The sequence below is a fragment of the Diadema antillarum genome, unplaced genomic scaffold (assembly GCF_040938485.1).
Source record: "Diadema antillarum isolate AM-2024a unplaced genomic scaffold, OU_Dant_1.0 scf00000003, whole genome shotgun sequence".
NCBI classification, from domain to species: Eukaryota; Metazoa; Echinodermata; class Echinoidea; order Diadematoida; family Diadematidae; genus Diadema; species Diadema antillarum.
In genome coordinates this window covers 1,631,038-1,656,025 of record NW_027270892.1, presented here as the reverse complement: position 1 = coordinate 1,656,025, position 24,988 = coordinate 1,631,038, and the positions used below count along the sequence as shown (strand labels likewise).

At 39.3% G+C, this 24,988-nt stretch overlaps 3 protein-coding genes across 5 annotated transcripts in view; 2 read left to right on the top strand and 1 right to left on the bottom strand.

Annotated features, from left to right (window-relative positions):
* Positions 1–5,037: 5,037 nt before the first annotated feature.
* Positions 5,038–22,823, bottom strand: LOC139738753 (exosome complex component RRP43-like). The gene is made up of 11 exons (XM_071649426.1): positions 22,807–22,823; positions 22,668–22,704; positions 19,287–19,350; positions 12,310–12,383; positions 11,533–11,578; positions 9,969–10,074; positions 9,353–9,398; positions 8,272–8,368; positions 7,609–7,729; positions 6,858–6,964; positions 5,038–5,665 (listed from the first exon to the last, which is right to left on the bottom strand). Exons 1-11 carry the CDS (start codon positions 22,821–22,823, stop codon positions 5,553–5,555), a joined length of 828 nt encoding a protein of 275 aa, XP_071505527.1. The 3' UTR covers positions 5,038–5,552.
* Positions 13,577–18,322, top strand: LOC139741833 (uncharacterized). The gene is made up of 2 exons (XM_071652443.1): positions 13,577–15,030; positions 16,943–18,322. Exon 1 carries the CDS (start codon positions 13,709–13,711, stop codon positions 15,017–15,019), a length of 1,311 nt encoding a protein of 436 aa, XP_071508544.1. The 5' UTR covers positions 13,577–13,708; the 3' UTR covers positions 15,020–15,030; positions 16,943–18,322.
* A 251-nt stretch (positions 22,824–23,074) lies between the features above and the next one.
* LOC139741595 (alpha-N-acetyl-neuraminyl-2,3-beta-galactosyl-1,3-N-acetyl-galactosaminide alpha-2,6-sialyltransferase-like) overlaps positions 23,075–24,988 on the top strand; it is a 35,927-nt gene continuing 34,013 nt past the window's right edge. For 2 of the 3 annotated variants that reach the window (XM_071652349.1, XM_071652210.1), the window contains exon 1: positions 23,075–23,332. The gene's annotated coding sequence lies outside the window, so the exon portion shown is untranslated. Of the gene's footprint in view, positions 23,333–23,388; positions 23,586–24,988 lie in introns of those variants that run through there. The other variant, XM_071652283.1, reaches the window with a different exon arrangement.

Sequence of the window (24,988 nt, the reverse complement as noted above, 5' to 3'; positions counted from 1 at the left end):
GAGTGAGAAAGGGAACATATGCCTAGGTAGATAGATATGCTATTATTTTGATGTACAAAATGTATGTTGAAAAGTAGAGATTTAATCTGTAATGGTGAAATTATCAGAGTTAATGGAAGTGCACATAGTTCTTATTTACACAGACAGCTGTACTGTCGGTTTACACTTCTGTAGGTTTACACTGTAGGTTTATGCATTTGAAATTTTTGTGACGGCAGAAATTTACATTTAGTCAAGGATGAAATACTATGTTTTATCGAGAAGTGCTGATCACTGCGAGAAATTTCAATTGATTCAGCAGATTTTTTATGCAATTCAGTTTTGTTGGAATCTTTTTACTTCTTGTGTATATGCTGCCAGGTTTGATTTTGTACAGCGGAAAATGCATGAATTACATGCTTCTAAAAAAAACAGAGACCAAGTATGAGCGTTTGCAAGTGTCTGAATTCAAATTTGATGCATAATATCTCCCAAAGATTCCCATGATTGTTCAGTAGTTTCAGTTATTTGATTCATTGTTCTGTGATTCTGTGACTGTGTCTGATGTCTAGCAGGACAATCGTGGACAAACTCAAATCACACTGTGGGAACAGGGGGGCATTTCATGAAGCGTTTTGGTCGGATATTTTTCTGATAAACTGTTACAAGCTACTGAAATCCTTGCATCTGATTGGCTGAGAGCGAATTTGTCCGACAACTTTGTCAGACGAAATGCTTCATGAAATGCCCCCCAGGACACAACATTGTTGTAGAGTTCTCAACATTACACACCTTTTCCCCTCACAACAGACACACATGAAGAGTCTGATCGCAAAAGCCATATTTAAACATTTTAAAGTCCATCATCAGATAGAGCAATATCAAAGGGATGGTACAGTTTTGGTTTAGGTGGGGCTTCAGGTTTCCAATGTTTTTCGACGATGCTTTCTTTTGAGATAATTAGAAACTTGTCAAAGTTAAAGAGGTTAAAGAGGAATTCAAATTTGATTGATGAAAATTAGTTTTGAAATGGCTGAGATATCCAAAAATTAAGAGAGATCCTAGTAAAAGGTGAGACCCACCTTCTATTAGAATCTTTGTTTTACTTTGTTCTTGGATATCTTGGCCATTTGAAAACCAATTTTCATCGAATAAACTTAGAATTCCTCTTAGAAGTGTATCCTCTTTAACATTTCGTAAAGTGCTTACTGAGTACTGTATCTCACAAAAAGTTAAAAGCTGAATCCTCACCTCAACCAATACTATACCATCCCTTTAAACCTTTCCAGTGCATGTTCAGTAGTTTCAGTTGTATTACCTTATATAGCAGGTTTCTCACCACATGAGGGTACAAGAAACAAATATATTTAAAGAGATGGGACCTACAAAGTCACATTGTTTTCTTTACTGACCTCTTTATAGCAAAGTTCCACCAATGACTGTATTATACTTTTTCTGTGTAGAAAACACAAAGGATGAACTTAGTCTAGTCTGTACATTATACATACACTCACTCACACATACACACTTATACGTAAATGGTAACTAATTTTGTCGGGTTTGTATTTGTCTTCATTGAGTATATTCCAAAGAACTTTGTACTGTTGGGGCTGTAAAGTGTTACTTTCTTGCCGTTTGAATTCATAATCTTGCCGAGTACTGGTTGAACTTTTTTGTTTCCGAACATCACCCACCATGTATAACAAAAAAATCCAACAAAACAAATGGATTTGGGCTCTTTGTTAATTTTTTGGTGCATGTATTGCATTGTGTTGTAGATTTCATTCATAAGGGAGCCATCATGAATGTAACATGCATGCATACATTTTTGCATTTAGTAATATACTCCACAATCACAAAGTCATAACCACTCATGACTTTGTTGGAAATCATGATTCACGAAAAATTTGACTTGTTACAGAGACTCCAACCCCAAGCACCTTCTGATCTGGAGATTCTCCCGCCTGAAACCCCTAGCAAACGGGAGAACCAACTCATCACGAGTGCGAAGTTCCTTGTGGCTGGGTCCAAGGCCCGCTTAAGGGCCCTGGAAGCTCTAGGGTTCTACATTGTAGATGCTCTCTCATGCTATCTAAGGCATATTTTTCAACATATGATGGCAATAAGTAAGAAATCATTTCAAGCGGGAGACACAGAGCCAGGGCGGGAGAAATTAAGTCTTTAGCGGGGGAATGGGAGATTTTGCAAAAATGGGCTTTTGGCGGGAGATCTCCCGTCGAAAGCGGGAGACTTGGAGTCTCTGTTGTGAGATATATTGCATAATACATGTAGTCGAAGGCATGAGGTAGTACAGATGTCTACTTCATATTGTAGGTCTGCGCTGTAGCAGATTAGTCACAGGTGGATCTTCCACTCAGTGTTATCATTGTTTGTAGTACAGGCGTAGTAATATTTTGCATGTCTGCGGTGTAAATCTTGTACAGGAGGAGGGATAAAATGCGTTTGTCAGCATACTTTTACCCCTGCCGTTGTGCGTATCACATGCACTTGTGTGCATAAATACGTATGTGTGTATATTTTCATTCGTTTGTGCATTATGTGTATGTGGTAGTTTCTGTGTCACTTGTAAACATTCCTGTAAAGGATTCAGAATTGGCTGCAATGCAAACAATGTAGCTGCATAATATATTGGAGATTGGCACATGTGTGGCAATGCCATTAGGCAAACAAATGAATACCCGGTACGTGCTATTAAAGACACATGGTTCTGTAGGGATGCAATGTGCATGTATTATATTTAGAATAATAGAAAAAGACAAGAACTTTCAAAGAAAGGGATATTAAAGGCATCATTTACCATTTGCAGATGAAACAAAAACCCAGCAGTAGTGCTTCAAAATAGTTCTGAAATGTGAGTTAGGGATAGAAACAACCAATGCAAAAATTCTAAGCAGTATATTCGATGTTAAGTATTGTTAAATATACTAAATGTGAACAATAGTTAAAATAATAATGTTTCCAGATTAAACCGTCTACAGTTATAGTTTATTGAGAAAAATAGTGATATCTCCTTATATTTTAGGCTTTATTGCAAACATTTCAGATAGTAGGATGTTATGTGATACAACTGACCTGCACATATGCATCAAATGAGATATCTTGAACATTTTTAAAATCACTGCTCCCAAAGGTAAACAGGACCTTTAACCCTCTCTGTGCAAGGGTCTTTGGATGGTGTGTACAATGCTATGAGGTTTTCTACACTAATCAGCACTCATTGTAAGTACACAAAGTTGTACCCTAGCGGCATGAGATCCTGTGGTTCATCAGGTTTTTAGATGACCAAATTGATATCAAGTACATACGAGACCTATTTTGTATCTTTTTTTTTTATTATTCAGCAAGATGAACCATGTGTAGAGAGTAGTGGTTTAGAGAGGCAGGAGAGTTTATTTTGTAGAATGTATGTTGAATGCATCTGTAGTTTTAGTACTGAAATATAACTTGATTTTACAAAATTTCTGCGGAAATGCAATTATTTGTAGCTGTGTGTGTCTTTTGCTTTTCTTATGGCTCTTTTGGATGAAAATTGTTGATGAGCAGTAGCTGACGATCTGTGGTTCTGTGCCAAGTTGAGCAACATGATGAGCTAGGTAGGCTGCATGTGGTGCCTTGAACAGATTTAACATGAACCAGTTACTTCTGAAACTCCCATGTAATGTGGAATATCTCATGGTGTGGAAATTTCCATGCATTTTGTGCAAACCTCCAAGAAAATGAAACTCAGCAAATGTTTCATGCTACAGGTAGTTAAGTGCAGTCCAATCATGTATGGATGCCATGTGATCACCTAGTACCATTATATAGATGATGACTGGCGGGGGAGGGAACATACTGAATGTTCCACCCGAAGGGTTTGAAATGCTGTTGAGGGACTTACAGCCTCCCGAAATAGCATTTCAAACCCTGAGGGTGGAACGTTTGGTACATGTTCCCGACAACAAAAGTCATCATCTGTTATATTATATGGGTTAGTCAAATACGTCAACGTCAACATCAACCACCAGCACAATTAACGCACTCGATTGCTTGCTCGCGCAGAGCCAAATTCACTGTGCGCGCTGTCCTAGGCCTCCTGTCATTTGCTACGTGAAAATGTTTTCCCATGGGAGAACATTACAAAGAATGTTCGCCCACATAACGAATGTGCCTCCATCACGTGACTGTGTTTGGCCAATCACTAACCGGTATTTGACTAACCCATTTAATATATGTTTATATTTGATTGAGGTGTTGTCAGGGGAACCACAATGTACACATTTCAGCATCACTTCTCAAAAATCTAACCAACTTTGCAAAGATTGAACCAGACAGAAGTTTCAAGTTCAACTGCTTCTATTCAATTCAAAAGAATTCTTTCTCAGAGATTAATTTCATGTACAATGTTAAACCCATTTTTCGCTGAATATCTAAAACTAAATCTACGAAATAATCCGCATTATTTGATACCAAAGCCACATGAAATGTGACAACAACTTTCTTCTATGTAGTGAATAATCCAGTCATTAAAATGAACTATCACATGCAGAAGCAGTAATACACACTGCACAGTCAACACCCACTAAACACCACTGCGTCACACTTTTACACAACCATCACCTCCAACGGCAACTGCTCGACCTCAATCACTCTTTTCATTTGGAACTTAAAAATTGCAGAGACCTTTTTTTTTGTCATGGTCAATCCATGCGATACTGAGGAAGAGCATTTGCTTCAGCTGAGGTGCAGGATGGTATTAGGATGGCATGTGAGTAGAGAGAGGCAAAATTTGATAAAGGGAAAAAAAAAAGTATGAAACAGAATATTTCAGATTTTCTTTTTATTTACATCATTAACTAAATTACATTTTTTGTTTTCACTTCACATTGTTAGTCTCAAAATATTTGTGAGTATCAAATAACCTGGTGTGAGATCTGGAAGCAGGCCTTAGGGGGGCCAGCAATTCTCACTTATGAACAAGATCTGAGCTTATGAACAGTTAGCATAATATTGTTAACAGTTTCAAATGTTTCATTTTATGAACAGATAACGAATACCCAAATGGTGGTCATGACAGCCAAAAGATGAGAGAGTAAAAAAACAAACCAACAAGGCATACATCATCAATGTGGTCAGCTGTCTATCCATGATTTTTATATGTTATGAGTAGGATCAAGTCTGATTGATCAGCTGCTCAATCTAGCTTAAACCTTGATACAAGATGGTGCAAACTCAGTGACAATTTTGATTGCTCTGTAACCGCTACTCAACTTAGCTTTAAAAACTTGATAGATGGTGCCAACTCGGCAACAACTTTGACTGTTCTGTAACCGCTACTCAACTGAACTTTACTTAGAACTTGATATATGGTGAAAACTTGCTCTTCTGTTACCGTAGTGACACATCAAGACAGGACCAGTTGCCAAAAGGGAATAAATCAATGCTGTTGTGGTCCGGGCAGTCTCACCATGTGGATCTCATAAGCTGCATCGACAATATTGAAGGCCACACAAGAATGTAGGAGCGGTAAAATAGTCTCTCTTATGAATTGTACGGAGCCATCGCAGTGAAGATCACCTCCCTACACTGCCGAGTGTCTCATCTATGAGCTGGCAAACCTCCGTGGCCCTCGCTTTGGCCCTACCGATGCAGACCTGGACCTGGCTGGAGGACAGGGGGGTTCCTCCTGAAACAGAACCAAGGACAAAGTACTATTGAGTGGTGAAATATTCAGTACAGGGAAAACAAAATGTTTGATCAAATGCCATAATTGACAATTGAAGGGGAAAAGGGCATGTAAATAGGACATTTCTAAATTGATGGTTATGGAGATGCCACAGTGAAAAAAAATACAAACTCAGCTCCCCTTCCCCCCCCCCCCACACACACATACACAAACACAAACCATTGTTTAGTTCCTAATTATGTCACAGTTAACAAACATTAGGTCTAGCCCTCCCCCCCCCCCCCCCCCACATAAAAACAAGTAATTTATCAATTTTTTTTGGGTGAAATGTCAGCGAGCACTTCTGATGTTCCTTTGCATTTGCAGGCATATTTTGTGTACTGTCCTTAAAGGTATGACATGCTAGCATCTATGAGGTCATCTCTGTTGAACTTTTGAGGAATTCGCGTGCCGCAGTAATTTGGAGTATGTGTCTGTAGTATTAGGCATTTTGCTTTGCTGTATAGGCCCTACCTTAACTCGTTCACATGATCCCATTTAATGCACAAGTAATCTGCTGAATCAACCACATAACCTATCAACTCCATGATCTCACATTTCTGTACAGTGATGCCAAATGTTTTCATCACTGTATTATGCAGTTCTCAAAAGCGTCTGCATCACTACATTTTGAACCAACCCTTAAATTGGCAGCACATTTTAAAAGATTAAAGTTTTATGTTTCTGTGTCAAGGTGAGAAATTGTAAACATCTTTGTCCAATTTTATGGATATCAATGAATTTGTCCAGTTCAACCCATTCTTCATTATAGGATAGGGCTACAGAGCAAAATTCAGATTCTGTATCAAAATCCCCTTACCCAAAGTCTAAATCAGTTGGAAGAGTTAAATTCAGACACAGGCGACTCCTGATATAACAAAGTCCTCGGGACCACCAGCTTTCTGTTGTTACATTGAAACTTTATTACAGCTGAACACTAAGTATACACAGACATATAGACGATTAACTGGGGACATGTTTTTTTTTTTACTTTGTTGTAATTTTGTTATAAAGATATTTGTTACAATGGGAGTGCACAGTACAGAGCATTTCACACAAGTACAAGATCTGAGGCTTACCAGCCATCCATGTTACAACTTAGACACACTTGGCCTGATCAAGTGAGAATGGCAGGTTGGAATATGGGACATACCCGGTTTGTGGATGTTACATAATCGTCCATCCTTGGTGATGACCACTGTGATAAGACCGGTGGCAAGGTCCTCCTCCTCCACTGTAGGGTCTACCAGGAGGATGGAGCTGCAAGACGAGTGGTAAGAATGTGAATGTCCTCTTAGTTCCAATGAAAGCATGCTTACACAAACTCATTCGGAGTGCCAGTTATGACTTTGCAGATGCTTGATGTCGTTGTAACAATTTAAAAAACTGTTAATGATGAAAAAACACCTTTATCAACTACAGCTATAAGTGAAAAAAAAACCCACAAAACAAATAAATCATCATGATCATCATGTTCATCAAAACTAGGGTAATCGACAACATGAACATACACTTGATACAATGCCAGTAATCCAGTCACAATAGAATATGCAGAATACAAAAGACAAAACAACCTCACAGCAAATACATGTAGGGCTACATCGTCTTGAATCAAGAATTCTTTACCACAGAGTATATAATGTACTGGGTATATTTCATGGTGCTTGATTTTTACAATATATTTTTGAGAGTCATTTCATATTCAAAAAATTTCAAACTTGCTTAAATATTTCCCTCTCCCCCCGTAACACTTTTCTCTTGAAAAGGGAAAATACTTCTTTCTCATTCCATCAATATAGTTCTCGACTGCAAATTCAACCACTGATGAAATTGCCTTGCAAGTCCTGTTTTGGGAAATATATGGCAAATACGTAATAATATGGTATAACTTGTATTACACTCACTCATCAAACACGGAGAATGTCGTAGCCACTGGGTGACTGCGAATCTTCAGGGACGACCTTTCTGTCGATGAGGTCACTGCTAGTTCAGTCTCTTCATCAATCTTAACTACAGGAAGGGTTACTTGTGGTAAAAACACAGAAGAAACAACAAAAAGGTAATGAACAAAGCTAATTCAAAATTAGATTCTGAAAATCTAAAAATTAGACGGTAAATTTATAGACTTTTGTAAAAACATACCATACTATTTAATGTCAGAAAATGATGAATTTCAAAAATGATTAAATACACTTCCCTGGCTCATATTTAAAAATTGAAAAACATTTTCAATGTATTTTATTTTATGTTATATCATATATTATATATTATATATTATATATTATATATTATATATTATATATTATATATTATATATTATATATTATATATTATATATTATATATTATATATTATATATTATATATTATATATTATATATTATATATTATATATCATATGTTATATTTCAAGTGAAGAAGCATAGAAATCATCTGAAAGTACCCTTCAATTCCCTAACACATCCACAGCTGGTAAAACATTGAAAATCTCTCAAAGACTTAAATATCAACATTATTACAAGTTTACATAATATTGCATATTTTGGGTGTGACCGTGAGGGGTATTACCATTCTTGAGAGCAGCAAGCAGAGAAATGAGGCATGCATCATTGATGTTTCCATCATAGTCCAGACACATCATGTCACAGTATAGCACCCAGACAAGCTGTGGAATAGACAAACCATGACATAATTAAAGGCTGAACACTTCAAAATCTCCATGTTAAACAAAAACAAATAGCATTATTTTGATAAGAATATCCACTTGCATATACTCATTTGAAGATAACATTTGGAATAGGACTTGAATAATGATCAACATTAATACATATGACAGACTTGGTTTATCTTTAGCTTCCTTATGTGTAAATTGTTGGAATTAAAGATACAATCTTCAAAACGGCTGAAATTTTGTAGAAATCAGTCAAGCTTTCACAAGAATACAACCTTGAAGAGATGCTGTGTCTTCTGTAACTGTGACTAAGCTTTTTCATAGCATACGATAAATGCATATTTATGCAAATTGATAGCAGGTCTAAGAGCAAACTCTCGAGCTACCATCATTCTGATCTTCAGTTAAGGGACAAGTCCACCTTCATATACATAAGGATTGAGAGAATGCAGCAATATTAGTAGAATACATCAGTGAAAGTTTGAGGAAAATCGAACAATCCGTTCCAAAGTTATGAATTTTTTAAATATCTGTGCAGTCACTGCTGGATCAGAAGACTACTACAATGTATGATGTCACATGCGTACAACGATAAAAGGAAAAAAAAAGGAGAATTTCACCAAACTTTACTTTTTTATTAAAGTGCACACTTCTTTGACTTGTTACTGACGTATGTTAAGGGTAATATTATTCCCCCTGCCTTCTGAAAGAGAGAAGTCGAGTGTTCTTTTGTTATGCGAGAAAAATGGAAAAATGTTGGTATTTTTTATTCTTTCTTTATATCGTTATACCCATGTGACATCACAAGCTAAAGTAGTCATTTCATCCAGCCGTGACTGAGCAGAAACTTCACAAATCCATAACTTTTGAACGGATTGTCCGATTTTCCTCAAACTCTCACTGATGTCGTCTACTATTATTGCTGCATTCACTCAACCCACATGTTTATGAAGGTGAACTTGTCCTTAAAGCATTTACCTTTCCTTCTTGAATGCACAGGTCTTCATAGTCAATGATGTTTGAACTGCAACATGAAAAGAGATGAACATATATGTTTTTCTTTATTGTATGCTCATTGCACTAGAAATTTCTTTATTGTTAATGCTGTTCTTGTTTTGATCTTGTATAGGCCCATCTTTATGCTGCTATTTCAAGATGATGTCGAAAGCCAGTCATTTTTCAGAACATGATCACATGAAAGTATGCAATGAAGCAAACCCAACTACCTCCATGCACACTGGCGTAGGGGGGGGGGGGGGATGGGGACGGCCCCCCCCCCCCCCCCCCCCCCCCAGATTTGGTGTATTTGCGTGTATACTGTATGCATGTGCATGAAGCGGGTCTCCCTTTCAACCTTTCATCAAGTAAGATCATAATTTTTTTTTTAAATATTTCACTCAAAGTGTGCACCGGATCGTTGAATTTCAATAAACAAGTAAGACTGTTTCAAGTCGATAAAACACGCAAAGATATCATCAAATTGCACCATTTACAACAACAAAATGCAAAAACTTCTCTGCTCTAAAAGTACTTCAGTCATCTTTATCCCATGTTATCATAGCAGACATTTAATAAACCACTGTCCTTTGCTTACCTAGAGAGGGTGTCTGCCACAAACTGTGAGGTGACCTGGGCCTGCTCACTGGGTGGGCCTGGCTTGAAGCGGGAGGCACAGAGAGGGGGTAGGTCCACATTGGGAACTGTAGGGGGCCATAGCAACAGAAAATATGCCAATGTAAGAAGGGTACGACATTTTTTAAGAATCCAAAGACATATTTCATTATTTCATTTTCATGCCCACAGAAAATGCTACACATGATCATACATGTAGATATGAACACACCAAAGGGAAATGTGCTGGATGTATGTAAATTACGAAAACACAAATATGTTATTTCATCAAGAGTACTGGCTGCATATTATGATGCAACCCTCCACATTGATTCACACATTCAATTCTGTCACTGAAATGGGCTAGTACGCCACGTGACAAAAATGTCTACAGAGAAACTGGATTGGAGGAAAAATTGTTGCTGCACAGAGAAGTGAAAGAATGATCACATGACTATCAAAGTCAGGGAGTAATGTACACAAAACAAAATAAAACAAAACAAAAAGGTGATGATACCAAGTGATGTGACTGAGTCAAGTACATAATTATAGCATGAAAGATATGAAGGGCACCTTGAAACAGGTCATGCAAAAGGGGCATCTCTTGCACACCACACAAGAGGTGTCCATCATGTGACAATGAGGGTTAGTTTGAGATGCTCATACAATCGTAGGATGCCCAGTGAAACAACTGACTGAGAAGGCATTTCAAGCTGTCATGTCCCTCTGATCATTTCGTCTGGCTTCCCTACAAGTTGACCCATCACTCCACTTTTGTTGCTCCCTTCTTTTGACTTGACATGAACTCCTCTTTACAGTCTACATCGCCCTATTGCCATGGTTTGGAGGACACTCGCCGACTTTGACTAGTCTATCCGATTTTTCAGCAGACCTGGGCCCCGTTGCAAGAAAGTTGCAATCAATTGCAAATAATTGCTAATTTTGAAACAACCATTCTGATTGGCTCAGGGTCTGCCCTATTAAGAAGACATGCATGCAACAATGATTTTGATTGGCCGGTGACAATCAGTTGCAAGTTGCGTTTAAACGCAAAGTTTCTAGCAACGGGACCCTGGTGACTTTCTTGCAAGCCCTACAGCAGTTACCCTCTCAGTTTTTTTTTGCCCAGCCTAGCATACACAATATAGGTAAAATAAATACTGGCCAAAGGGAACAAGATTATTCATATGAATGTTAACCACAAAGCTTGATATGTCATAGTCTGGCTTCTGGACCCTTTTTTCCTGTTTTACAGCCCAACAAGCAATTAAGAATCTAGACTAGCAACCTGACAGTGATGCATGCTACTCAAGTTGAGTGCATTTATACGTTTGCATAATAACTTGATTGTGTGTGTATTGTTCTTGACCTGAGTAGTGGCAGTACTGCATGCACTGGGCATTACACACTGCTCAAAAGATCTATAAAAAAAGGATCTGCTCCAGATTTGTCAGAATATTTTTGGGTAAGCAAAAGACTCTACAGCATGGCGAATGCTGCAACAAATAACCCCCAGACCACAACAACGGGGTGATTGCTGGTCTTACCTAGAAATCCTCTCTTTGGTTCTTCTATGGTTGGAGAGGCAAATTCCTGCAATGGAAGGACAACAAACTTTTAGAGAAAATATTGGCAATCGCACAGTAATCTCTAAACCAACCACCATCACTATATTTAAGTGATGTTGCTCACAATGAAAACAGAATCATATCAATATACACACGTCATCATAATTTAACAAATAACATAAAAATGCTGCTAATTATTATGAAACTCACACATACACTACCAGTGGTACAACATATGACCATCATTACTCTATGCATACGTATGCAAGAACCATTGCAAATGAAAGTTTAAGACTTTTCTTCTTCCAATATCGTGGAATGAACAGATAAACAACATCAAATTCGACTTGCATTGAGTTAACAGAAGAATCAATTCTCAAATTGCTTTCTGGTTAAAAAAATATTCCAATGAGAAAAGTGAATATTAAAATGTTGTCATTTTCCTGCTTCCAAAAATCTGTTTCTCTTTGTTACAGGTGTCTCAAGACAATAATATTAACAATAACAAAAACTAAAATAATCAGACTAAGTCTGACATAATTTTGGACTACAACTGGGAAACTTCAAGTTCTGTTATAGACTTTGAATTACACTTAGTGTTGTCATAAGCACTACTACGTGATACTTCATTTATGTCAATCAAAATGTAACTAAAAAAAAATAGAAAAAAAGCATAGGCAACAAACAAGCAAGCAAACCAACTAACAAGAAAACACAGTGTTTATAAGCAACTGTGCAACAATGAGGAGCTCATACCGCTTTGATCCCACAAACCACTGTGGTATTGCCGAGTTTAACCAGGGCGGACCCATCAGAAGTACTTATGGAACCTACAGATGATATCAAACATTCAATAATAATCTCAAAGATTTTATACATGGGTAATTCCATGAAGTTGGGGCAGTGTCCATGTAGCATCGTGATATTTAAAAAATACATTTCAGCATAACTCAATATTAATTATGCTATACATTTATTGTTTGTAGGCTTTACATTTGCATTGAGGCCACACATTTTCCTGGAAATTTTGTGCCATTCAGACTCAATTTTGATGAAGTTATTAAACAATATGTAACAGTGTCCTGTAGCATCGTGACATGTCCATGTAGCATCGTGATATCTTAAAATTTGGTCCTAAGAGACAAATTATGGCACAATAATTATCTTACAATTATTGACCAAAATTTGATGCAATATGCATATTTACAAGATATGAATGAGATAGCTAAATATCTCAAATTTCCTGTACACAGTTTCAATTTTTAAAAAAAATTACAAAATGTATCATGATGCTATGCGGTGTCCTTTTGCTATGCGGTGTCCTTTTTTGTGACATTTAGTGGACATCGCGTAGCATAGTGACACATTGTGTAATTTTCTTGTACAAGTAAAACTGTGCAAAGGAGAGTTAAGATATTTAGCTATCTGACTAATCTAGTAATTATGCATATTATATCAAATTTTGGTCAAGCTAATTGCATTAATTTGTCTTCTAGGACCAGATTTTAACTATCACGATGCTACATGGACACGTCACGATGCTACAGGACACCGTTACATATCGTTTCAATAACTTCATCAAAATTGAGTCTGAATGGCACAAAATTTCCAGGAAAATGTATGGTCTCAATACAAATGTAAAGCCTATAAACAATATATGTATAGCATAATTAGTATTGAGTTAATGCTAAAATGTCACACTTTGTGCCCCAACTTCACGGAATTACCCACATAGTAAACATCAGTTTTTTTTTCTTTCTCATCCTCCTTCATCATCATCTGATTTTTTTTTTTTCACCTGCAACTTAATATGGTGCTTAATGTGTACAACAGATATTTCACAAACTATCAGTCTTGTAGGAATACAAACGTAGTCATAACTCACACAGAATTCTATTGCGTAATACTCGTGAGATATTACGTCAGGAGAGAGCCCGCCATGTGTGCATGCGCAGTAGAACCAATACGTCATCGTGCATGCTGAGATTCGGACGGAGGATTTATCCCTCCGTTTTTTCTGGCATTTTTCTTCGGATTTTGCCTATCTAGTGAATGTGTTTTGGGGTAAAATTGCTCCAAGACACTAGAACTGTACCCTGCTATTGGGCAGACAAAACAGTTTTCGAGCATCGAAAGCAGTTTCGAGTATCAAATCATGGATTCATCGGTTTCGCCGATCTCGGTGAAAGAGAAATTTCGCGCTGCCGCTCCACGTGAGCCCACGGCAGCTTCACACGCCGCCACGGGCGGACAACCAGCCGCCGCACAGGGGAAGCTCACAGAGCTGTGTGCCCCTACGGCTACACAAGATGGCGGGAAATCGAAACCTGCTCAGCGCACAGCGCAAGTAAAGAAGAGCAAACCTACAAATCCGGCAAAAACCCAGTCATCGACAAGCTCCGATGTGAACACTAGACTGAGTAAATTGGAAGACTTGCTGGAGTCAGTTATTCAGCGATTACCGGCGGAAAATCGTACTGCAAACTCTACAGGAGTATTGCATACGTCTGCAGTTACACCGCAGCCACGGGCTGCACACACTACCGATGATACGTATTCACATACGAGTACACAGCAGCCATACAGTGGCGAGCATTGTGAATACACGGGCGCCGGTATGGGGCAAACGCATTCAATCGCGGATGACGAGGAATGCTACCCAATCATGCCAGACGAAGTTCCACATATTGCGGCGAAGTTCGCAGTGAACGCAGATATCGGGGAACCGATAGAGGAAGAAATTGCTCAGTCAGCTACATATTTGCTCACACATCAACTGGAAAACAAAGCACTAGAGGAGACAGCAGCTAAATATGCTCTGCCCAGTAACTGCCAAGCTATGGATTCCCCAAAAGTGAACCCCTTCATTTGGGACAATCTTCCGACACATACAAAGTCAAGAGACTTGAAACTACAAAAAATTCAGAAATCAATGACAAAGGGCATTAATGCCTTTGTCCGTTCACTTCCATCGGGCAACATCACGGACCCACAACAAGATGCGCTGGCCCTACTTTGCAGTTCTTCTTTTGAGTTGAATTGCTTACGACGTGAGCTAATCAAACCAGACCTAGACTCAAGATGTGCCAGGCTGTGCAAGCCAGAGAATATGGTTGGTACTACCAACAAACTACTGTTTGGCGACAACCTCAGCAAGAAGGTTAAGGACCTTATGGAAGAACAGAAAGTTACGGCAGGGGTGATGAAGGGACAAAGAAAGAGCTACTCAAGCCCACATCCCTACAGGGGATTTAGGCCCTCGCCGGGGTTCGCTAGTGCTACCCACCGAAGCTACAAGGAAGCAGGCTGGTCCAGATCTCGTGCCCCTGCCACTGCGACTCGGCCTTTTTCTGGTACTGGTGACCGGCCTTTTTTAGAGCGGAACCCGAGGCAGTACCGCCAGAGCCAAGCACAAGGCAACAAGAAGCCACTGCCTCCAGCGCCTCACACACAACGGAAACGCTAAGCCTTACAGAGGTGAGAGATGAAATAACTCTAGAAACCCCACATGATTCTCCCAAAGTTGGAGGTCGACTGTATGCCTTTCAGGATAATTGGCGAGCTGTTACATCTGACCCATCTATTTTAGAGGTCATAAATGGTTACAAACTAGAATTTGCGGCCACGTTGCCACCATCCAGAAACAAACCCCCAAGAAGCTACAGGCTTTCTGAAACTGATAGAAGAGCTCTATCTATTGAGATTAATAAACTGTCTGAAAAGGGGGTCATTGAAAAATGCTCCAGAGAAACAGGAGACTTTGTCTCTAATATTTTCTCAAGACCTAAGAAAAATGGAGGTACACGCCTCATACTAGATTTAACAGATCTGAATAAGTATTTACCTTACCAACATTTCAAAATGGAAAATATCCATACTGCCTCACAGCTCTTGTCAAGAAATGCCTACATGGCATCAGTCGACCTCCAGGATGCATATTATGCAGTCCCAATCCACCCATCTCACAGAAAATTCTTCAAATTTATTTGGGAAGGCCAGTATTGGCAATATAAGGCCCTGCCTAATGGCTTGAGCACTGCTCCTCGATTATTCACGAAATTGTTGAAACCTCTCTTGGCAATGTTAAGGCAGCAAGGCCACACTGTGGTTTGTTATCTAGATGATACACTCATTATTGGGGACACAGTAGAACAGACAAAGAACTCTGTTAAAGCAGTCACTCAGGGCTTCGAAAGCCTAGGATTTCTAGTACACCCAGACAAGTCTGTACTACAGCCACAAAAAGTGATCCAATTTTTGGGCTTTATCTTGAACTCGGAAGACATGACTCTTCGATTGCCAGAGGCAAAAATGCATGAAATTAAGATGCTCTGCTCAGAGCTCAGATTAAGCTCGAGCACTACAATTAGGCAAGTTGCCAAAGTGATCGGAAAGCTGGTGGCAGCCTCGCCAGCAGTCCAGTATGGGCCTTTGTTTTATAGGGCCACAGAGAAAGAGAAAGTTGTTGCCTTAAGATTGCACAGAGGTCACTTTGACAGGAGAATGTCGTTATCACATGAATCTAAACAAGAACTCAATTGGTGGGTTTCCAATGTCCAGTCGGCATTCATGCCACTAAGAAGACCCAATCCGTCTGTTGAAATTCGTACAGACGCAAGTGGTAGTGGTTGGGGTGCCACTGACCTACACAATTCCACAGGGGGTAGGTGGAATGAAGAAGAGTTAAGATATGTCAAAGACAGTAAGAAAATTATCTTGAACTACTAGCCGTAAAATTTGGGCTGCAATCACTATGTAGTAGAGCTAACGATGAGCACATTCTCATCCGCACGGATAACACCACTGCAGTTTCCTACATAAACAACATGGGAGGAATGAAATCAGTGGAATGTAATAACATTACGAGAGACATTTGGATGTGGTGTATTGATCACAATGTGTGGATAACGGCATCACATTTACCAGGCAAACTAAACGAAGAAGCAGATCGCTTGTCTAGAAAGTTTGATGACAGGACAGAATGGATGCTTGACAGGGACATTTTTCAATCCATCACTGCTAGATTTGGAGAACCTGAAATTGATTTATTCGCATCTAGACTGAATAAGCAAGTACAGAATTATGTTTCATGGTTACCTGACCCAGAAGCAGTGTCAGTCGATGCATTCACTCTCAATTGGAATGGATTGAAATTCTACGCATTTCCCCCATTTTGTCTGATTGCAAAATGCCTGCAAAAAATAAGGGAGGATAATGCAGATGGAATAATCATTGTACCCAACTGGCCCAGTCAAGCATGGTTTCCCCTCTTGCGAGAAATGACAATTGGGAAACCTATGTTGCTTCACAGGAGCAAGACACTCCTAACACTCCCAAATTTGAACACACCTCATCCCTTACATGCAACTCTTGATCTTATTTGTTGCAGGCTATGTGCACACCACTAGAGCACCAAGGAATTTCGAGGGACATCATTAACATCATGGCTGCTTCTTGGAGAGATTCCACCAAGGCGCAATACAATATCTACATTAAAAAATGGTACCAGTTTTGCCGTGAGAACAATATCGACTGCTACTATGCAGATGTTACGGATGTCCTCAAATTCCTCAGTAAACTCTATCATGTGGAACATGCAGCTTACAGCACCATAAACCAAGCTCGCAGTGCTTTATCATCTTTCTTGACACTAACTGACGCTTCGTGTACAGTTGGTACACATCCCTTAGTCTGTCGGTTCCTGAAAGGAGTTTTTCACCTACGGACTCCCTTGCCCAGATACAAAGAAATCTGGGATGTTGGTCCTGTTTTTAGATTGTTGCGTATTATGTCACCAGCAAAGTCGCTGTCTCTGAAGAAATTAACATTAAAACTGTGCATGATCATTGCTTTGACTTCAGCGCAAAGGATTCAGTCTCTGAAATTCATGGATCTTGATCATTTACAATTGAGAAACAGTTCAATTACTTTTCACTTTGAAAAACTGATCAAACAGAACCGACCAGGGAATGTTGGGTTTTCGGTTACCCTGGAATCTTATCCTCCAGACAGACGCCTGTGCGTAGTAAGGTACCTCAGAGAGTATATCGAGAGAACAAGTATGCTCAGGGGGGATGAACGACAGCTATTCATCAGCTACAAGAAACCCCACAAAAGGGTATCATCACAAACTATTGCTCGTTGGCTGAAGGAAGTGCTTACATCAGCAGGTATCAACACTGATAAGTACAAAGCGCATAGCACTCGAGCAGCATCAACTTCAGCCGCGACCAGGGGTGATGTACCAGTGACTGCAGTACTTGAACAGGCTGGATGGTCAAACGAACGAACGTTTCGACGTTTCTACAATAAGCCAAAAGACGCCAAAATGAGCTTTTCGCAGGCTGTCACTCGTGTAGCAGAATACTAATGACCTCTTGGTAGGTGCTTCAGTTATTCACATAACTTATGTTATGTCTGGGGGAAAAATGTATCGTCACAGGCTTTAAAGTCTCCTGACGTAATATCTCACGAGTATTACGCAATAGAATAGAAAGATTAAACGAGAACTTACCTGTTCGAAGCTTTAATCTCGATTCTATTAAGTAATAGGAGGGTGATATTACGTCCCCTCCACACCCACCCTGCGGTTCTAACAGGAGTGTAAGTCGGCATTGTTTCGAACAGGATTGCAAGTTCCCGTTATCTTTCATCTAGTGACAATCCATTTTTCACTCTTCGAAAATTGGTTCTACTGCGCATGCACACATGGCGGGCTCTCTCCTGACGTAATATCACCCTCCTATTACTTAATAGAATCGAGATTAAAGCTTCGAACAGGTAAGTTCTCGTTTAATCTTTCTATTCTATCAAAATACAAAGAAATTAAGGAAATGCTAGCACTTTCTCCTCAGTAAGTAAAAAGTAAATACTAGTACAGTCAGTACAGTCACAAGTTCAACTGTAAACACACAATTACAAGGAGACCACGATTGTCAATCATACAGTGAATGTTCATCCGGTGTTTAGAAAATAATGATTTAATGTGATAATTTAAATAACCCTAGGAATAACAACAACAGCAACGCAATGCAAGGAGATGCAAGAAATTCAGAAACGATTAGTCCAAATCAAAAAGGAAAATGCTCACATAAAGACACATAGTATGTATTTTGGATTAGGTACAAATTTCTCAAGTATTGACTTTTTGTTCCTACTGTTGTACAGTTTTTGATGAAAAATTTCCTTTCCGGGAATAGTGATATTTTCCTTTCTAGGATCAGTGATATTTTCCATACAAAAAAAAGGTGTTACAGAAAGTACTCACTTTTTGAATATTCACATATCATTCAGTTGATACCTTAGCTGAAACTAGGATCTCACGATAAACCTGCTTGAATTTGTTCGCCTCATTGATTCAAAGCATTCATAAAAAAGAGACTTCAAACACATGCTAACAACAAAAAGCACACTCAACAGACAAACTTGATCTACCAATTTGGATACATTCTGATGCATATATACTTGTTTAAGCTTACTATAATTTTACCCAAAAGTTAATGACTTGATTGCTTTGTATGTTCATATCAAAATACATATCTTAATAAAAACTAGAGGGTACAAGTTTTCAACTTATGCCAAAATATTTTCCAGTGTCAAAAAGAATGGGCTTTAGCATCCTACGGAGAAAAATTGTATCAATGAATAGAAATAACTAGACTATAGAAAGACACATACAATGTATATCTAAGTAACTATCTCTGAAGCGAGAGACAAAAAACTTTTGCACTTACCTACATTAAGGACAGTTGACCGGATTTCACCTAACTCTCTTCCATCTGGTCTTAATTCAGCTTTCTAGAATTCAAACATTATGCATATAAAATCAAGAATAATTCATGGCAAAGGAAAACATACAACAAAAGATAATCATATTCTCCTCAATGTTGCCCTAGTACCCATGTACAGACTGTATCATGAAGTGTTTCTCAGGAACAAAATTCCAACCTGGAAATTTTACCTTAATCATAGAAATAATTAGTATACTGCATGTACCTTGAAGCTCTTAATTGTGACAACAGCAAGCCTTAGATCTGCGACGTCAATGCAAAGAAGACGCCCATTACGCCAAAAATGGTGTTCTGCACATGCGCGAGACAGTTATTTCCATTGTCTACAACCCAGAAGGCTGCATCGTCTTTGCATTTGTGTTGCAGATCTAAAGGTAAAGCTCGCTAATACCAATCTACTCAGGACTACATCTCTTCTTGTCTGGACATTTCACTAATTTCAATCTCTGTCACCGAGCTCCATGCAGAGATCACGGGCTCCATCTGGGACTTAAAATTGAGATGCTTAGTTTCACTCTAAATGAATTAATAAATATTATAGTAAATAAATACTTTTATTGGGAAATGAAGAGATAGAGTCCTCTAACTACATGTACATGTAATTATCAAATCTGTATGGGCCGGAAATCGCCAAAATGCAACCAAAGAAAAAAAAAATAGAAGTGCCTAGAAATTCACATTTCACCTCAGCTTGAGAAGATGTTGATTTATCACAAGATTTTAGTATGATTACAGTGAAAATTGTTTGAAATGTTCATGTTAGACCATTCAGGTTTGTACAATACAAAATTTGAGGCTCATTTGCCATTTTTCTCTTTGTTGTCCACACTGTATGAATGTGTATGGTGAATTGTGGGTATGTATAGTGATTCTGGTGCATGAATAAGATGTGAAAGACATCGATTATTCCATTATGAAAATTGTGTCTGGAATTTATAATGCCATTGTGCACCACACTAGTAAAACTGACACTCTAGATAACTTTTTTAAAATCAACATGAAAAATTCACATTAATTTTGCAAGATTCATAGTTTTTTGGATTTTGTGAATAGCAAGTGTTATTTTTGCTCAAAATTTCATCCCCTGAAGACAGAATTCACATTAATGAAGAATAAAGAGTCTGGTAGCACAGTCTGACAATACTGTATGCTTCTACTATCACCAGATCAGAGGTTATTGTGCATAAACTTACAGAGATGCATCCCAAAGCTGAACCATCTCGACTTATTTCTCTCTTCGTCATCCTAATTAACAAATTCAAATTTAGCATTTATCAATTCAGTTAGAGTAAAACTAAGAGTAGAAAGTGTTTGGGAAGCTGCAGCTCACATTCATCCATCAAGATTACAGGAGGAGCACATCTTCATCTAACTATACACAGCCCTGTCACTGTACACCTGGTTGGGCTAATCTTCATCTAACTATACACAGCCCTGTCACTGTACACCTGGTTGGGCTAATCTTCATCACAATTTGTCTCTTCTCTCCACCTTGACCAACTCCCTTGTCGTTGCCTCTTTGCTCAAGCAGCTATACTCCTCAAAATCTATTAAGTATTTATAGTGCATTTTAGTGGATATTCCTCTTCATCGTAGTATTAGTATCACACTAACCCCGGGACGCTCCGTATACAGTTACACACTGTGGGAGCGTCCTGAGTCAATAGAGTGCTATATCGGTAAGCTTGAAAAACATACACAGTCTGTCACAGATTTTCGCACCTCCGTAAGTTTCGAATATCACGAGGAAAAAACGTACTTTTATAGTATACATAAGATTCTTATCTAATTAATACCCTTCGTTCACCTTGTTCTTGTTCACACTGGTCCAATGATCTTGAAAAACGTTTTTTTCACGGCCATATACGGGTCCGTAGTCCTAGCTCCCCATCCCATTCACCATTTTCGAAATCAGTATGCAGTACACTGCGCACGTAAATATTCATGTGCTGGCGGAGTCGCAATGCGTTTAGCCTTCTGACAAGGCCTGCGCGCGCGCACCCACCCAGAAAGCAATGCAATATACAGCGAGAGGGTTTGCCAACAGTATGATAAGGCCTTGCCACAAAGCTACACGACTTGACGGCCAGCGCATGCGCACAAATCTCAAATCCATTGACTGTATAAGATGTAGTTCTCCCGAGTTCCTCTCGACCGAGTCGCATTTAACTCATCAAACCGAGCAGAAAGGGACTATTGCCAGAACCAAAAGTTGAACGCAGTCAGTCTTCAACATTACATCTTCACCTGTAAGTCTTCATATTGCAGAATTTTTGCGATTTCATATTGATTTTTAGGCGCTATACTTCGCCTGTCATGATCATGTCTGCTACAATGCGCAGCCCCAACACTGCGTGTTGGGGCTGGTCGCAGTTAGTATCACACCAGCTGTATTCACTGGCAGATGAGACCAACCCGTCAAGTTCACCATACCTGATGCTTCTGTGGATGCACACAACTTCAACATCAAGTAAATCTACTTGTATACTCCTTGTCCACCCATACATACATCATCCATGAGAATCTGGCATCGACTTCCATTAAAAAATCATGCAGCTATCAAACTCATCTTCCCTCACCCCTTTCCAGGACCAGGTGGTTGCCTTCCCACCCCAACTGTCGGTCAGAAGTACGCAGCCACCAACACATGCTGGACTAGGCTAGCTAGGACTTCGGTTTGTGTGTGTGTGTGTGTCCTTTTTGTATAAGGCTGCCTAAGTTCTTGCAAACTATTTTTACACAGCCCTGCATGCGCAAGGCATCTGGTCAGGCTACCTCCTTGACCTTGTTCTCAATGTTAACTGCAGCAGCAGTGACTCACAGCACCCCGCAACGAGATTACCTCCTTGCTGTTGAGTGTTGTAAACTGATGATGTCACCAGCTTTGTTTTTACTTGCACCCACCTGCAGCTGTACCTTTCACTTTTTATTGTAAACATTCCCAAATGTCATTGCACAGTGTGTCATGTCAACCTGTTGAGTGTTGTTGCGTGTTGGCCATTATACGGGCATTGTGACTGCACACGCACCCCATACTTAGGCCCATCCATCCCGGCCCAGTTTAGCTTCCAGAATGAGCTGCAAAAGGGATTATTTCTACAAGATAAGACAAGACAAGACTAGCTATCTAACTGTTACAACAAGATATATATAGTATACTATCGCAAGAGCCTATATCACTAAATTATAACAGTTAACGTTAGCTATTTAATATCAGCACCGCGATTCGCATTAAGTGTTAGTCCCACACGATTGAATTTGTGTGACCTTACTGAGAATCAGTTGCTCGTTCTTAGACATCTGATTTGCATTTTATAAACTCACCAGAAACTGCCTGTAGAACTCCACTGGTTGAGCTGTTCTGCAAGAAAATGAAAAGTCAAAGGAATAAATATTTGACATTTAGAAATGTTAACAAAGATCTGAGTTATAGGTCTAGATGTAAACAAACACACGTGCTTACTTGAACTCCGCAGCCATGGCATTGCCCGTGTGTACTGCTAGGTCACGACGGATGTCGTACTGTGTTGGTGTACGAAGTTCTGTGGTACGAACCAGGCGGGCGCGGCGGCGTGCGCGATACGCGCGTTATGGCTGTCAAGCTACAGCGTGTATGTAATACCCAGTAGGCGCGATCACAGGAGGCGCGGCGCAAGAAGGTACAAGTTCTGCACAGATGATCGGTATGTCGAGCGATCCTTTGTGTGATGATCTAGTGGACAAGCTCTGTTTAGCTCCGATATGATGAGGATGCGTGTATAAAATGAGACTGGGGCCGGGGATGATGCATGGGCAATTCCCCAAGCGAATAAGGTCATCCGGTTTTCTACTACGGTCTACACTAGTCACTACTACAGGGTACAGTGCTTTGAATGGAAAAACAGAGCCTCAGAGGGAAATCAAATGCTTTTAAAGTCAGAGGGAAATCACTCTATAAACGCCCGGTCACCGCTGTTAAATCGGCTCACTTCTGGAAATTCGCCTAAATTGTAAGTTTATGGACAAAGGGAACAAAGTCAGTCGTCAGTGACTGAGGATGGGAAAAGTTTACAGTCTCCGGCATCAAGTGTCACATCTTTGTCTTTCGACTTCATAGCCATAGGGTGTGTTCAGATGAGAAAAAGTTATTCAGTTCTTTAATACTAAAAGGGGACATTTGCACAACAGGGAATGACACTAGAACCAGACAGGGAATTGCCTTTCGAACACTTTTAATTCGGTCTTCGGTACCGAAACGTCAACGTAAGTCCTCCGTTGACAGTCGCCATCTTTCGTTGTTCCTTCCGCCCTCTCTCGGCGTATCTGTTACAACCGTTTACACATTATGTTCCCTTACATTAGTTACAATACATTGGCCTACAGGATCTCACTATTCTCAGTATCTGTTCCATATTAATGCAATGCACCACCTATCGGCAGGGTACCTTCCCATCGGCACCCTGCGTATCATGGCTCTTTGCGTATAGAATGAAAAGGTACGCGCGGGATTAAGTGTCATTACTATAAAGACAATAAAAACGAAGAAACGAAAATCAAACTCAAAAACAAACTAACAAACCAAGCTAAAAATTACAGATCCGCTCAGTAACGACGCATGGCTGTGAAATTCACGTGTATTACCTATGCTGTGAAATTCACGTGTATTAGCATAGTGTGAAATTCACGTATATACCTATGGAGGGGAGGGGGTGCCGATCGCAAGGTACCCTTTTTAGCTGCGCGAAGAAAACGGAACGCACGCACTAAAATTGCGCTATTTTAAAACGGAGATTCATACGAGACGGTCACGACATTCAAAACTGCAGTATTTATGGCATACGTGTATTTGAGGTAAGAATTAAGGGCCGTTCACACTGGAGCGGTTTTGCGGCAGCGGCAGCTGCGGCGGTTTGCCGCTAAACTCTGCCGCAGCGGCACGCTGTGCACACTGGAGCGGTTTGCCGCGCGTAATATGCAAATTAGATTGTTGCCCTTGGGCACCTGCAGTTTACTAGTAATCAATTACATAATTATCATGCACATGTATACCGTGAATACATTCCCCATGGATCTGAGAATTTACAAAATCACTTTTCCAAAACGAAACAAACAATAAAGGAAATCAAGGATGCGTATTAACATGCAAGAAGACTATTGGACAATCAGTACTGGAATCTCAGCTTTTCAACTTTTTGCTTAAAAAAAAAAGAACACTTTCAACACAGACTGTTCAATGAAACTGCAAAATATTCCTTGTGTTACTGATATTGGTATGCACGCAGAAATTATTGCATCGCACCACTGCCATAATCCAAATTATATACTGAGAAGGCGGTACATAAAATGTGTATATCCAACACCTCAATATCTCAAATATGATCTGCGAATGTCACATTTTCCTTGTTCTTGTTTTATTGTTTGTTTTTTTCTTTTTACAATATTAGTCAGCATCCAAAGTAATGATATCTTATCTTGTTTCATATTAACGAGAAAATGACTAGTATTTCTTTTTTCTGGTGTCGGTAAAGTAGTCAACTGTATGAAAGATGAGCTCTTTAAAAAAAAAAAAAGAAAAACCAGCAACATACTTCTTTACTTGTCATTCCAATCTTTTACCATAGAATAGTATACCGGTATTATGATATTAGATCATCATGATTGTGTCA

What these genes read in the sequence shown, in the direction of transcription:
- LOC139741833 (XM_071652443.1), top strand. Translation starts at nt 13,709, where the DNA reads ATGGATTCATCGGTTTCGCCGATCTCGGTGAAAGAGAAATTTCGCGCT.
- LOC139738753 (XM_071649426.1), bottom strand. An exon ending in TGGTTTGTGGGATCAAAGCG is followed by an intron (nt 11,579 to 12,309) that starts GTATGAGCTCCT and finishes CTTCCATTGCAG; the next exon opens with GAATTTGCCTCTCCAACCAT. An exon ending in ACCAAAGAGAGGATTTCTAG is followed by an intron (nt 10,075 to 11,532) that starts GTAAGACCAGCA and finishes GGCCCCCTACAG; the next exon opens with TTCCCAATGTGGACCTACCC.